The following is a 16,884-nucleotide window of genomic DNA, read 5'->3' on the forward strand; positions in this document are numbered from 1 at the left end:
GGGCCCAGGCTGGTGCCTAGCCTCTTACCTTGAACCCACAGCACAGCCCCACCCCGCCCCCTGACTATGGCCCCCAGGGCCCTGCTGCAAGGCCCAGGGCCTCTGGTTTCACTGCCCATGAGCTGGTTTCCGTGAGAGCCAGCCTGGAGTTGCACCAGCAGTGTGTCCCAACTCACTTTTGAAATTCCCAGGAATGTATATTTTGGGGTCATGCAAAGTGGAGAGGCAATTTCAAGCCAGCACTCAAGTCTCTCTATGGAAGAGCACACACCAAGACAAGGCAGAGGGAGGCCAGGGACAGGTGGAAGCTGTGCGGAAGTCCTGAGGAGTATACTTTCACACTAGCAGGGAGAGCTCTGCTTTGAAATTATTTCACAAACATTTTTCGGGTGCCTATTCTGTACTGTAATGAAACAAATGACACAGTCCTGAGTTATGGAGGACAAGGACACAGGACCTTTAAGAACCCAGCATACAGAAGAGCATTCACTGCTTAAGAAGAAGGGGCTGCCTTGCTAACTTCTGCACCACACAGTCCAATTTGATCTTGAGGTCATACAAAGTATCTGAAAACCAGTATTTGGGGGCCAAAGAAACACTATTAAGAGCTGTAATTGAAAGATACACATGGAAGTGCTTCTGGACTCTTGGAAGCTTATCAACAAGATGAGTAGTGGGGAGGCCAAAGATGCAGGAAGAATGAGGCCAAACAAGATTTGGCTTTTCTTTCACAAAGACTCCTACTGTGCTGCTTTCTTTCTAATCTTGAAAAATAACAATTTTCCAAGGAAAGACTGGCCAAAAAAGAGGATTTACAGGCTCTATGAACATCCAACGGGGAAAAAAGCTAAGAGAGTAAATAATACCCATGAACACATTATTAATGGCTATTGAAAGATTGAACTGTTAACACTATAATTATAAAATAAATTTCAGTAGTAGTGGTAAGAACAAGGGGTATTTAAGCTAAGACTATGATCTGGAATGAGAAAAACCATTCACAGGAGCATGCCAAGTCTTCACTGACTTCTCTACTTCTTAATAATCTGTGAGAAATGAGCAGGTCATGGTGGGACAGTTCAGCTGCAACAGTCTCTGTCCCATGCCATGCTCTTCCTTCCCCCTCTTGTCCTCGTGCCTCCTCTGTGGAGCTCCTTTCCTCTGCATCTTCCCAATCCCTCAAAGGTGATTTCAAATGCCCCCTGATTTTACCAGCTACACATCTTCATTTGAACAAATTTTATGATATAGCACCATCTACCTGGCTTTATATTTACATTTATCTATATATAAAACAATTATAGTAGTAAATAACTATAGCTACCACTATTGTGTTAGTTACTATGTGCCACACACTGTAAATACTGGCTAACTGTTTTATATATTTTCTTTCCATTAAACCTCATTATACCTTTATGGGGCTGATATTATTATTATTATGTCCATTTTAAAGATGTAGACATTAAGACCCTGACAGAGATGTTAAATGACTAGTCTAGGGGGGTACTGAGTGAGAAACTGATAGATCTGAGATTTTACTAGTTTACAAACTCCCTGAGGAAAATGTATATTTAAAACACCATGAGAAACCACTATTCTCATTTATTAGGATGGCCAAAACAGAAAAACTGATCATATCAAGTGCTGTCAAGAATATAGAGTAACTGGAACTCTCATACATTGCTAATGAGAGTGCAAAGTTGTACAGTCATTTTAAAAACAGTTTGGTAGTTTCTTATAAAGTTAAACTCCATATGTCCCAATAATCTCACTCCTAGGTATTTATACCCATGAGAGATGAAGACATAGATCCACAAATATGCAGAAAATTTGTACACAAATGTTAAAAGCAGCTTTATTTATAATTGCCCAAACCTAGAAACAACCCAAATGCCCATCAATTTGTGAATGAATAAACACATTGTAGTATATCTATCAAAGGGAATTCAGATGCTCCTCAACTTATGGTGGGTTATATCCCCAGAAACCCATCATAAATTGAAAATATCATAAGTTGAAGATAATATCGTAAGTTGAAAATGCATTTAATATACCTAGACTTTTTTTTTTTTTTTGAATCAGGGTCTCATTCTGCCACCCAGGCTGGGGTGCAGTGGCACCATCACAGCTCATTGCAGCCTCAACCTCTTGGGCTCAAGCAATCCTCCCACCTAAGCCTCCCAAGTAGCTGGGACTACAGGTGTGCGTCACCATACCCAGCTAATTTTTTTTTTTTTTGGTAGAGATGGGGTTTTGCCATGTTGCCCAGGCTGGTCTTGAACTCCTGGCCTCAAGCGATTCTACCACTTCGGCCTCCCAAAGTGCTGCAATTATAGGTGTGAGCCACCATGCCCAGCCTACAACTAGCCTACTGAACATCAGAGCTTAGACAGGCCTACCTTAAACATGCTCATAACACATTAACCTACAGTTGGGCAAAATCATCTAATACAAAGCCTATTTTGTAATAAAGTATAACTATCTCATGTAATTCATTGAATCTGTACTGAAGTATAGTGTCTACTGAATGGGTTTTGCTTTTGCACCATGGTAAAGTTGAAAAACCTTGAGTAAGTCAGGGACAGTCTGTACTATTTAGAACAAAAAGGAACAAATTACTGGCACATGCAATGGCATGGGTAAGTCTCAAATGCACTAGGCTAAGTGAAAGAAGCCAGACTCAAAAGGCTTCCAAGTGTTATGATTCCCTTTGTATGACATTTTGGACAAAGCAAAACTGCTGGGAAAGAAAATAGGTGTGACTGCCTGAGGCTGGGGCTACAGAGCTGACTACAAAGGGGCATGAGATAACTTTTTAGAGTGAGGGAAAGTTCTCTATCTTGATTGTAGTGGTAATCACATGACAGTATACATTTGTCAAAACACAAAGAACTATAAACTAAAAAGAGTAAACTTTACTGCATGTAAATTATATCTAAATAAACTTGACATTAGAAAAAGTTCCCTGAGGGTAGAATCATGCATTGGTAAGCCCCATTTAGTCAAGTCTTCTATTTACTAGTTAGCTCAAATAACAGATTTGGTTAGAAGAGCTAACTAGTAAATAGAAGAGCAAGCTAATTTCAGCCTTGTTACCCATTTCCCTACTGACCTTTGGGGGAAGAATTAAAGAGGACAAAAATATTATAACAAAAGATGACTAAATATGAGGCAAAGCCAAAAGCAGAGATGGTCTCCAAGTGCTGAATGATCCCAAATTCACTGGACAGATAAAAGCAGGTACCAACCTTAGTACATTTCTTGATCTTCTGTTCAAGGATCTCAGTTTTACTAGAAGTTGAGGCTGCCTTCTCATTGTCATCATCTGGTAGAAAACACTACCGTGTGCTTTTAAGAAAAATCAAAAGTAACTCACGAAACTTTAAGTACTTGAGACAGTGAGTATAACAAAACAAGTATTTCATGAAAATATACCACCTAGTAGTGCTGAATTGAATGAAAGGCAAGAGTCATCCATATACCCTAAATGAGCTGAGAGACCTCCCTAAGGGCACAGGATTGTTTGCTAAATCAGATGAGTTACAGCATTATTGCTGCCAGATTACAAAGGAAAACAGCATGTCTGACTCCAGGTAGAACCAACTGCATCCCAGACGCCAAACTGCTTTCTGTCCCAAGAAGGCAGGACTGGCGTTGTGGGGGCAGCAGAGGTGGCATGTCCTGAATCACCAAACAAATAGATGGGTGGCTGAGGAGTGGAAATGGAATTCCAAATCTGTCAGGCTCTGAGCCCCATGAGGCAATGACCATATCTGTCTTGTTCTTCATTCTCCCATTATATAGCACAGTGCCTGGTTAATGAACATAGTAAAAGATGCTCAGTATTTCTAGAGGGCAATTTGGCATACATATTACTGTTTCAAATGTCTGCATCCTTTGACCTAGCAATAGGCAGTCTCTGTATTAGTCACAAGTATCAGTTCAGTGGTCAATGAAAAGGAACTAGCATTAGTTCTCATTCTTCATGATTTCATTCTTCATGATTTCTTAGAGTCTCATATGTGTTACCAAGAAAATAAGTACTTAAAATGATTAAAATTTTTACATCAAATGACATATTTTGAAAAGTGTGAATCCAAGTAAAAAACGCTATGCTTATTAGAATGTAGCTACCTCTCGGATGCTTCTATTTGTTTAATCTTTAAGGAAAGGAAGACAACACATGAGAGCCATACCTCTTCTGGATACTGAAGGATCCACTTCAATACCTTTTTCATAAGGAGTACCACCATTCAAGAAAAGCTCGTAAGTTCTATAAAAGAATAATATACAATGACAGAGATAAGCAGTGGACATGTAGAAAACACTGGAGTCAGTAGTTACATATTTTTTAGCACTAATATACTCACAGACATTTTATTTATGCCTCATTGGTAAATGGAAAGAATAATTGTTGATCCCTCCATGAGGTACTATCTGGGCAAATAAACAGTCTTTCTTTCCTAATTATAAGCTGCAGAAAATTATCTTTCCTAACTATACACTGTAGAAAATACATTTTTCCTTGAAAATGAGAAAAATTAATTCAAGTCATTAAAGTGTTCGGACCTTAATGACTTATGTTAATGACAAGTGATTGTTTTTTAATGTATTTTTCAAATGTGTTGCATCATTATTTGAAATGAGGCCATTATGAACTTATATTATTTTTAAAATATAAAAGTAACATGTAGATTATTATAAAAAGTTTGAATGGCAGAGGAATGATAAGTAAAAAGTGAAAAATCCCTCCCCATGCCGCCTTCTCTAGTTTGGTTAATCTCCTGCCCTATCTTTTTCTATGCAAATGCAAATGTATAAACACGGTGAATTTCAAAACTAACACATGCTTCAAAACTAACACACTACATGCTTTTCTTCTGAAGTCACATATTAAGTGTAGAAAGAAGAAGGTAAAAGAGCCCTTTAACTGTAATGCACCACCTCCTCAATTCTGCTCCTCAGAGGCAACTTCTGGGAACAGTTTTGCTTTGTTTTGTTTTTGTTTTTTGGAGGCAGAATCTCACTCTGTCACCTAGGCTAGAGCACAGTGGCATGAAAACTGCTCACTGCAGTCTCGACCTCTCAGACTCAAACAATCCTCCCAGCTCAGCCTCGTGAGTAGCTGGGATTACAGGCGTGTGCCACCATGCTTGGCTAATTTTTTTATTTTTGTAGAGACAGGGTCTCACCATGTTGCCCAGGCTGGTCTCTAACTCCTAGGCTCAGGTGATCCTCCCACCAAGGCCTCCCAAAGTGCTGAGATTACCGGCATTGTGAGCCACCTCACCTGGCCCACAAATAGTTTTTAATGAACAAAAGTGGAGTCGCAGTATTCAAAATATTCTGCAACTTTTTCCACATACTAATACACTGAAAATGTGTCAATATTAATACACAGAGCTCTACCTCATTTAAAAAAATATCTGCGACTTCACTTTCAGAAAGATGGAATAGATATACAATTCCTTATTTCTTCCACTAAGCACAACTAAAAACCCTGAGCATATTAAAAGACAAAAACAAAAAAGCAAATAACAATCACAAGAAACCGGGCACCCCGGGTAAGGCACCCTCTAGGATGATGTCAAAGGATTTGAGTCAGGACTTCTACCTCTGCCCAATGGCAAGGAGGCCACATAAGGAGCATTATCTAAATTAATCCTCACAACAAGCCTTTGGAGTAGGAATTATTACAATCTTCCAGATTAAAGATAGGTGAAATTCAGACTTGGAGATGTTAAGAAATCTACCTACAGTTACATGGGTAGAGCTGGCACTGGAGCCCAAAACTTTATAATCCAAATTTGGGATCTTAATCACCATCCTACTGCCTGCCCATTTGTGTCCTTTCTTGAATTTCTTGTTTACATCCTAGATTTAGATCTTTCTTTTCCTCCATTTTAAAATTTGGATTATCTTTTTCTTATTAATTTTTGAGAGTTCCTTTTATATTAGGGATAATGATCTTTTAACTCTTCTGTACATATTGCAGTATTTGCTTCCAGTCTGCCTTTTGATCTTAAAGTTTAAATCATTTACTGTGGTTGCCACTATGATTTCAACGTCCCACCTACAGAGGAAGGGTAGAGACTCACAGAGGACCTCTGGACTCTGGACTTAACTTTCCCACTCTTTGAAGACAACTAGGCTCTGTTTTCAGCATGGTGAAATGTGTTAATACTATAGGAAATTACTGAAAGAATATTCTCAGCAGACAGCTAGTGCAAACATCTTTTAAAATACCTCTTCTCTAGGAGTCATTTCTTCCTCCTTAGGATGAGACTGTGCATGCTGTTTTCATATACTTCCTAAACAACACTAAAGTCAACATAAAAAGCCCTCTCCCCAAAAGTTATTGGCATGCTCATAGAACAAACTTGAGGTATCAAGAGTCTAAAAAATGAATTTTTCCAGAAGTATTCATTCGTTAGGAATATATAGCCAACTTACTTTGCTGGAATAGGAACTCCACTGGCATCAAAAAGTTTAAGAAACACCCAGCCACAGCTTAACTCTCCTCTTTCACCAGTTGACTAGGAAATAAGACAAGTATATGAAACTTAAGGTCTGAACTAGTCAAATTTATAAGCACATACCAAGTCCTTTTAAAGGAACAAAATTAGTATTCACCTTTAGAACTAAAAAGTTCTTCACAAGAAAATAAAATGAAACATAGTAGAGTCCCATTTTGCCTGCAGGTCAGATATTAAAGGTAGTATATCAAGTGACAATCATATTTTGTCAAAATTGCTCTCGAAAATCCCTTAAACCAGTGATGTGGCAACTAGTGCCATTGTCTCTTGACTGATACAAGCATTTTGTGGAGTGATCTCAAATCACATCAGTACTACATGGGATTATGAACCTTTGTTTCACTGACAGATAGAATGCAGATATTACTCATTCAAGGGCTTTTCTGCTTGGAATTTTACCCCCACTGTCAGTTGCTAGAGGCCCCTAAGGCTACCTTTGGGGGGCTTGCTCCTTTCCCCAGTCCTACCCCCTCCACAATACATATGGATGAATCTGCCTTAAACAAATGAATGGACAGTGTAATACCATTAATGTAACATCTCTGTAATGCTCTCTGGGTTACCATGAGGTCAACTATATATACTATACCTATCAAGCTATTATTAGTCTGTGGAAACATTTAATTACTAGCACAGAGCCCCACCCACTGGTTCAGTAGTTTATATGACATAAGTTAACCTCGCTTTATAAAAGTCATTACTCTGCTAAGTCCCTTAATTAGAAACCTCAGTTACAAGGCTAAGTATACTCGGCCCCTGGAGGACAGAGGTGAACCATGGGGCTGAGATGCCAGTGAGCATCTTTTATCACTTTCTGCAAAGTCCCATCCTTTTTGAATTTTTATTCTTTAAAAGCACTGGAGTTCACTCAAGCTATAAATGTGAATAAATACACTTATTTTAAATGCTATGAAAACAAATCAGCACACACAAAATTAGAATCACTGGCATTCTCATTCCTCAAGGGATTAAAATTCTATTACACATAAAGACTTCAAGGATTTCCTTGTCAACAGACACATTTTTTAACCTTCCCTTTCAACTGATACATTAGAAAGCCTTATCTTTCAACGGACATACATTGCAAATATAAGAAATTCCAAGTTCAAATAATATTCCAAGATCTGGAGATGCAGAATTAGACCTGATAAAGCAATCACCATCAAGCAAACAAGGCAAGATGCGAGTAACCTGAAATGATAAAAAATTAAAGTTATTGATAAAAATAAAAAATGGGAAGGGGGTTTGATATTGATTCATATGATATGAATAAATGTCCCCACCAAATTTCATGTTGAATCGTAATCCCAATGTTGAAGGTGAGGCCTGGTGGGAGGTGTTTAGGTCATGGGGGCAGATCCCTCATGGTTTGGTACTGTCCTCACCATAGTGAGTTTGTTCTCAGGAGATCAGTTTTTTTAAAAGTGCGTGGCACCTCCTTCCTCATTCTTGCTCCTGCACTGTCATGTGAGATGCCCGCTCTCCCTTCATCTTCTGTCATGATTGGAAGCTTCCTGAGGCCTCCCTAGAAGCTGAGCAGATGCCTGTGCCATGCTTCCTGTACAGTCTGCAGAACCAGGGGCCAATTAAACCTCTTTTCCTTATAAATTAACCAGCCTCAGGCATTTCTTTATTATTATTATTATTATTATTATACTTTAAGTTTTAGGGTACATGAAGAGAAGTTTAGAGAAAAAAGAATAAAAAGAAATGAACAAAGCCTCCAAGAAATATGGGACTATGTGAAAAGACCAAATCTACGTCTGATTGCTGTACCTGAAAGTGACAGGGAGAATGGAACCAAGTTGGAAAACACACTGCAGGATATTATCCAGGACAACTTCCCCAGTCTAGCAAGGCAGGCCAACATTCAAATTCAGGAAATACAGAAACGCCACAAAGATACTCCTCGAGAAGAGCAACTCCAAGACACATAACTGTCAGATTCACCAAAGTTGAAATGAAGGAAAAAATGTTAAGGGCAGCCAGAGAGAAAGGTCGGGTTACCCACAAAGGGAAGCCCATAAGACTAACAGCTGAACTCTTGGCAGAAACTCTACAAGCCAGAAGAGAGTGGGGGCCAATATTCAACATTCTTAAGGAAAAGAATTTTCAAACCAGAATTTCATATCCAGCCAAACTATACTTCGTAAGTGAAGGAGAAATAAAATACTTTACAGACAAGCAAATGCTGAGAGATTTTGTCACCACCAGGCCTGCCCTAATAGAGCTCCTGAGGAAGCACTAAATATGGAAAGGAACAACTGGTACCAGCCACTGCAAAAACATGCCAAATTGTAAAGACCATCGAGGCTAGGAAGAAACTGCATCAACTAACGAGCAAAATAACCAGCTAACATCATAATGCAGGATCAAATTCACACATAACAATATTAACTTTGAATGTAAATGGGCTAAATGCTCCAATTAAAAGACACAGACTGGCAAACTGGATAAAGAGTCAGGACCCATCAGTGTGCTGTATTCAGGATACCGATCTCATGTACAGAGACACACATAGGCTCAAAATAAAGGGATGGAGGAAGATCTACCAAGCAAATGGAAAACAGAAAAAGGCAGGGGTTGCAATCCTAGTCTCTGATAAAACAGACTTTAAACCAACAAAGATCAAAAGAGACAATGAAGGCCATTACATAATGGTAAAGGGATCAATTCAACAAGAAGAGCTAACTATCCTAAATATATATGCACCCAATACATGAGCACCCAGATTCATAATGCAAGTTCTTAATGACCTACAAAGAGACTTAGACTCCCACACAATAATAATGGGAGACTTTAACACCCCACTGTCAACATTAGACAGATCAACGAGACAGAAAGTTAACAAAGATACCCAGGAATTGAACTCAGCCCTGCACCAAGTGGACCTAGTAGACATCTAAAGAACTCTCCACCCCAAATCAACAGAATATACATTCTTCTCAGCACCACACCACACCTATTCCAAAATTGACCACATAGTTGGAAGTAAAGCATTCCTCAGCAAATGTAAAAGAACAGAAATTATAACAAACTGTCTCTCAGACCACAGTGCAATCAAACTAGAACTCAGGATTAAGAAACTCACTCAAAACCCCTCAACTACATGGAAACTGAACAACCTGCTCCTGAATGACTACTGGGTACATAACGAAATGAAGGCAGAAATAAAGATGTTCTTTGAAACCAACGAGAACAAAGACACAACATACCAGAATCTCTGGGACACATTCAAAGCAGTGTGTAGAAGGAAATTTATAGCACTAAATGCCCACAAGAGAAAGCAGGAAAGATCTAAAATTGACACCCTAACATCACAATTAAAAGAACTAGAAAAGCAAGAGCAAACACATTCAAAAGCTAGCAGAAGGCAAGAAATAACTACAATCAGAGCAGAACTGAAGGAAATAGAGACACAAAAAACCCTTCAAAAAATTAATGAATCCAGGAGCTGGTTTTTTGAAAAGATCAACAAAATTGATAGACCACTAGCAAGACTAATAAAGAAGAAAAGAGAGAAGAATCAAATAGATGCAATAAAAAATGATAAAGGGGATATCACCACCGATCCCACAGAAATACAATCTACCATGAGAGAATACTACAAATACCTCTATGCAAATAAACTAGAAAATCTAGAAGAAATGGATAAATTCCTTGACACATACATCCTCCCAAGACTAAACAAGGAAGAAGTTGAATTTCTGACTAGACCAATAACAGGCTCTGAAATTGAGGCAATAATCAATAGCTAACCAACCAAAAAAAGTCCAGGACCAGACAGATTCACAGTCGAATTCTACCAGAGGTACAAAGAGGAGCTGGTACCATTCCTTATGAAACTATTCCCATCAATAGAAAAAGAGGGAATCCTCCCTAACTCATTTTATGAGGCCAGCATCATTCTGATACCAAAGCCTGGCACAGACAACCAAAAAAGGGAATTTTAGACCAATATCCTTGATGAACATTGATGCAAAAATCCTCAATAAAATACTGGCAAACCGAATCCAGCAGCACATCAAAAAGCTTATCCGCCATGATCAAGTGGGCTTTATCCCTGGGATGCAAGGCTGGTTCAACATATGCAAATCAATAAATGTAATCCAGCTTATAAATAGAACCAAAGACAAAAACCACATGATTATCTCAATAGATGCAGAAAAGGCCTTTGACAAAATTCAACAATGCTTCATGCTAAAAACTCTCAATAAATTAGGCATTGATGGGACATATCTCAAAATAATAAGAGCTATCTATGACAAACCCACAGCCAATATCATACGGAATGGGCAAAAACTGGAAGCATTCCCTTTGAAAACTGGCACAAGACAGGGATGTCCTCTCTCACCACTCCTATTCAACATAGTGTTGGAAGTTCTGGCCAGGGCAATCAGGCAGGAGAAGGAAATAAAGGGTATTCAATTAGGAAAAGAGGAAGTCAAACTGTCCCTGTTTGCAGATGACATGATTGTATATCTAGAAAACCCCATCGTCTCAGCCCAAAATCTCCTTAAGCTGATAAGCAACTTCAGCAAAGTCTCAGGATACAAAATCAATGTACAAAAATCACAAGCATTCTTGTACACCAATAACAGATAAACAGAGAGCCAAATCATGAGTGAACTCCCATTCACAATTGCTTCAAAGAGAATAAAATACCTAGGAATCCAACTTACAAGGGACATGAAGGACCTCTTCAAGGAGAACTACAAAACACTGCTCAATGAAATAAAACAGGATACAAACAAATGGAGGAACATTCCATGCTCATGGATAGGAAGAATCAATATTGTGAAAATGGCCATATTGCCCAAGGTAATTTATAGATTCAATGCCATCCCCATCAAGCTACCAATGACTTTCTTCACAGAATTGGAAAAAACTACTTTAAAGTTCATATGGAACCAAAAAAGAGCCCATATCACCAAGTCAATCCTAAGCCAAAAGAACAAAGCTGAAGACATCACGCTACCTGACTTCAAACTATACTACAAGGCTACAGTAACCAAAACAGCATGGTACTGGTACCAAAACAGAGATATAGACCAATGGAACAGAACAGAGCCCTCAGAAATAACGCCACATATCTACAACTATCTGATCTTTGACAAACCTGACAAAAACAAGAAATGGGGAAATGATTCCCTATTTAATAAATGGTGCTGGGAAAACTGGCTAGCCATATGTAGAAAGCTGAAACTGGATCCCTTCCTTACACCTTATATAAAAATTAATTCAAGATGGATTAAAGACTTACATGTTAGACCTAAAACCATAAAAACCCTAGAAGAAAACCTAGGCAATACCATTCAGGACACAGGCATGGGCAAGGACTTCATGTCTAAAACACCAAAAGCAATGGCAACAAAAGCCAGAATTGACAAATGGGATCTAATTAAACTAAAGAGCTTCTGCACAGCAAAAGAAACTACCATCAGAGTGAACAGACAACCTACAGAATGGGAGAAAATTGTTGCAACCTACTCATCTGACAAAGGGCTAATATCCAGAATCTACAATGAACTCAAACAAACTTACAAGAAAAAAACAACCCCATCAAAAAGTGGGCGAACAATATGAACAGACACTTCTCAAAAGAAGACATTTATGCAGCCAAAAAACACATGATAAAATGCTCATCATCACTGGCCATCAGAGAAATGCAAATCAAAACCATAAATGAGATACCATCTCACACCAGTTAGAATGGCAATCATTAAAAAGTCAGGAAACAACAGGTGCTGGAGAGGATGTGAAGAAATAGGAACACTTTTACACTGTTGGTGGGACTGTAAACTAGTTCAACCATTGTGGAAGTCAGTGTGGCGATTCCTCAGGGATCTAGAACTAGAAATACCATTTGACCCAGCCATCCCATTACTGGGTATATACTCAAAGGATTATAAATCATGCTGCTATAAAGACACATGCACACGTGTGTTTATTGTGGCACTATTCACAATAGCAAAGACTTGGAACCAACCCAAATGTCCCACAACGATAGACTGGATTAAGAAAATGTGGCACATATACACCATGGAATACTATGCAGCCATATAAAATGATGAGTTCATGTCCTTTGCAGGGACATGGATGAAACTGGAAACCATCATTCTCAGCAAACTATTGCAAGGACAAAAAACCAAATACTGCATGTTCTCACTCATAGGTGGGAATTGAACAATGAGAACTCATGGACACAGGAAGGGGAACATCACACACCGGACACTGTTGTGGAGTGGGAGAAGGGAGGAGGGTAGCATTAGGAGATAAACCTAATGCTAAATGGCGAGTTACTGGGTTCAGCACACCAACATGACACATGTATACACATGGAACAAACCTGCACGTTGTGCACATGTACCCTAAAACTTAAAGTATAATAATAATAAAATTTAAAAAAAACAGATGGACTTTTAGGTGTGCTCTCGGCAAGTGTGGACAGGCACAGCACACAACTGAGGTGGCTGGCCTCATCCACATCCTGAGCCCTCTCATTGAACCTCCATCTTGCCTTAAGATCTTTTGATGCAACAAGAGGAAAGGTAACTAAGGGTTTTTAGGATGCAGTTATGCAAGGGAGTTAGCTGTGGGAAGGAAGTAAATACTAAATCAATGAGACCTTGGAGGTAGACGAAAATAATGTAAAATAAATACAGACAATTGATACTATAAAAACAACATGAAGACATCTTTGTCCTCCCTACATCTATGCAATGCTGACTCAGTGGTTTAAACCCACCTAACGCCATTCCAGTCTTGACAGTATGTGGGTGTAATGTAGCAGTCCCTTAGGTGTCATCCCTGACTATCTGAAGAAAGCACAGCTTTTATTAGCACAGTTGGAAGATTTCATCTTTGAAAAACACCCCACTTCCTAAATGTTATCTTTATGTTTTCATTTTTCATCAAATGAGAATTTTCTAAAAATGAACCCTGAAACTGATTGAATGGGGTGATTCATAGGAATTACTAACATTGGTGAGTCAGAAACATGAGTAATTTTTATCAATGTCCTCATAGAACACCAAAGAATCTAAAGATTTATATCTGTTCCCACATACTCTGTGATATTTATAGAAATATGAATATGTTCTAATGTTCTACTTTGAAATTCACTCACTCCACTCATTCAGCCGATTACTTACCTGGGGAGAAAAGGTCCATGCTTTGGGCTTTTTAGATTGCCATGTGGCTCTGACTGTATGAATGTTGCTCAGAACCTGAAATGAGATTTTCCCTTTTGAAATCATGTAAAAAGCTCTTTGAAATGTCACCATTTCCATGTCCCAAAGGGTTAACAGTGGCTACACTGAGTGAGGAAGACAGCGACGGGAGAACTTTCACTTTTTACTCCATGCAATTCTGTAATGTTTTTCTTTTTATATCAGGTACGACATAAATGAATTCAGAGTTGGACTCCTATGTTAATAATAAATTATATTAAGTGAATTCCTTAATATCTGAGATAGGTTTACCAGAAAAGTAATTGAAATTTTAGGTAAAAATGGCCTTTTATTTATTTATTTTATTTGTTTAGAGAGGGAGTCTTGCTCTGTCGCCCAGGCTGGAATGCAGTGGCATGATCTAGGCTCACTGCAACATCCGCCTCCCAGGTACAAGTGATTCTCCTGCCTCAGCCTCCCAAGTAGCTGAGATTACAGGTCCCCACCACCACACCCGGCTAATTTTTGTTTTTTTAGTAGAGATGAGGTTTCACCATGTTGGCCAGGCTGGTCTCGAACTCCTGACCTGAGGTGATCCGCCTGCCTCAGCCTCCCAAAGTGCTGAGATTACAGGCATTAGCCATTGCACCCAGCAAAAAACTGGTCTTTTAAAAGAAAAGATGTGACCCGGTTGTGCACAGTGGCTCACGACTGTAATCCCAGCACTTTGGGAGGTTGAGGCAGGTGGATTACATGAATTTGGGAGTTTGAGACCAGCCTGGCCAACATGATGAAACCCTGTCTCTACTAAAAATACAAAAATCAGCTGGGTGTGGTGGTGTGCACCTGTAATTCCAGTTACTCAGGAGGCTGAGGCAGGAGAATCGCTGGAACCTGGGAGATGGAGGTTGCAGTGAGCTGATACCACACCACTGCACTCCAGCCTGAGCAACAGAGCAAGATTCAGTCTCAAGGAAAAAAAAAAAAAAAAAAAAAAAGATGTGACCCATACAAGCATTTCATATGCAGTTAATTACTCTGTCACTAAGACAGACAATCCTAATAGTTCAGATACAGTTATATTTTTTCCTCAAGATCTCTAGGCCCATAAATTATATTTTTCTTGAAATTCAATCTCTTATAAAATGCTCTATGCAAGAAGTTCATCATAAAATTTACATAAAACGATGAAATACAAAGGGAGCAAAAACTTTATGGAATGAAGAATTCAAATTCTAAAATGTTATGGCCAAAATTGACATCTTCCAAAGGAATGGATAATAGGTAATTTTTGTTTTAGATGAAAATATTTTAGCATAACACTTCCAAAACAAAGCTTTAAAATAATAATTTAAAATAATCCCAAATGTGTTATATTAGGTCAAATTCAACTCACTGTATTCCACATCCCTTGTAATAGGAATATAGGAGTATTTTATGGGCAGCTGGATTGTTTTCCACATTAACAAAATCCCACTTCCTTCAATTACTAATATATATATGTTTAAACTTTTCCGGAAATTATGTATATTTACCACCCAGACTCTTCAAATACAAACTCCTTGTAATTACTACCTTGTGATTACTGTAAGACTGCATGTTATTTATTCTAAGGTTCTTCGTTTTTCAAGAAATGTTTTCTACTTCTAATGGCCAAGAAGTCCTTTGCTATAATCAAAATTGAAATCCTATACTATCTCTGCTTTTATCTTTTCAATTTGGAGAATCCTAATTTTGAAGTCTGGAATCAAGAGTAACTTCTTCTGTTTGATAATTTTATATCTTTCTTGATATATTGACTCTAAGAACTAAAAAGGACTTAGTCCAACCATCTCATTATGCATTTCAGAAAACTGCAGCGACAGAGGGTGAATGACTGGCTTAGAATCACACTGCTTTCTGTGCAAAACCAGACCCAAAGAATGAGGAACTGAAGAGTCAAAATAATTTAGATTTCGTTCAGCAAATTGCATTAAAAATGCAAGAGGGGCTGGGTGTAGTGGCTCGTGCCTGTAGTCTAACTACTTGGGAGGCTACGGCAGGGAGATTGCTTGAGCTCAGGAGTTCGGGACCAGCTTGGGCAGCATAGTGAAACCTTGTCTCTATTTTTTTTTTTAAGAATGTACAAGAACTTCTCAACCAGTTTATGCTTCAACACAGCCATTCTGCTCCATATATGAAGCAATGAAGCAGAGATAGTTAAAAAGACAGAGTAATACCCAAAAGTAAGATGAATATGTCAATGGACCACAAATAGAAGATAGAAGAGTAAGGTGAGACTAAAACTAGAGGTTTCCTGGGCTCTGAGTCCAGAAGGAGCAAGTGGTAGCAAGGGGCTGGATTTGTATGTTATATATATATATCACCCCATGATAGAGAAATAGATATTGCTTTACTGCTGCCAGAAGCCAGTAGGGTTAAAAAAAAAATAAAGGTTGCCCCTCCTTCTCATAAAAAGTAGTGAGCCTAAGCAAGTAGGAGGACAAAGACATAGCCATGACACCAGGATCAGAACCATGTCAACGAGTGGGGCTTTTAATGGATCAGTGACATATCTGACATCATCTTAGATCAAGAACTCTAAACTCTACTTCAAGATCTGGTTCTGAACTCGGATTGGAGTGATGTACTGTTAACAAAAACCACAACACTACTAGATAGAGGGAAAAAGCACTGGAAGAAATAATTGGAGTTGCAAAGGTATTTGAGAAAATAACGGCTGAAAAAAATCCCCAAATTTGGCAAAAGACAAACCTATAGATTGAAGAAGCTGAGCAAACTCCAAGCAGGGTAAACCAAAGAAATTCATGCCAGATACACCATAAACTTCTGAAAACTGAACACAACGAAAATACCTTGAAAACAGTGAGAAACAACATTTAGGTTAGCCAACAGGAAAAAAACAATTTGAATGACGATGAATTTCTCATTAGAAGCCATGGAGAACAGAAGGAAATGACACAATAATTTTCAAGTGTCAAACAAAAATAACTGTCAACTCAGAATTCTCTATCTAATTAAAATATCCTTTTGGAATGAAGAGGAAACAGGGACAATCTCAGATAAAGTATAAAAATCTGTCACCAGCAGACCTACCCTAAGAGAATGGTTAAAGGAGATTCTCTAAATAGGACATGATAAAAAAGAAGACTCTTAGAGCATCTGGAAGAAAGAAC

At 38.5% G+C, this 16,884-nt stretch overlaps 1 protein-coding gene across 3 annotated transcripts in view; it reads right to left on the reverse strand.

Moving 5' to 3' along the window:
- The window catches only part of NPHP1 (nephrocystin 1), a 90,444-nt gene that overhangs the window by 16,347 nt on the left and 57,213 nt on the right, over nt 1-16,884 (reverse strand). For all 3 annotated transcript variants that reach the window (XM_003277712.3, XM_012495732.2, XM_003277711.3), the window contains 5 exons: nt 13,691-13,765; nt 7,617-7,727; nt 6,454-6,536; nt 4,197-4,273; nt 3,249-3,348 (listed from right to left, as the gene is read on the reverse strand). In XM_003277712.3, coding sequence (XP_003277760.2) covers nt 3,249-3,348; nt 4,197-4,273; nt 6,454-6,536; nt 7,617-7,727; nt 13,691-13,765 — 446 coding nt within the window. The remainder of the gene's footprint in view (nt 1-3,248; nt 3,349-4,196; nt 4,274-6,453; nt 6,537-7,616; nt 7,728-13,690; nt 13,766-16,884) is intronic.

This window comes from Nomascus leucogenys, chromosome 14 (assembly GCF_006542625.1).
Source record: "Nomascus leucogenys isolate Asia chromosome 14, Asia_NLE_v1, whole genome shotgun sequence".
Lineage (NCBI taxonomy): Eukaryota > Metazoa > Chordata > Mammalia > Primates > Hylobatidae > Nomascus > Nomascus leucogenys.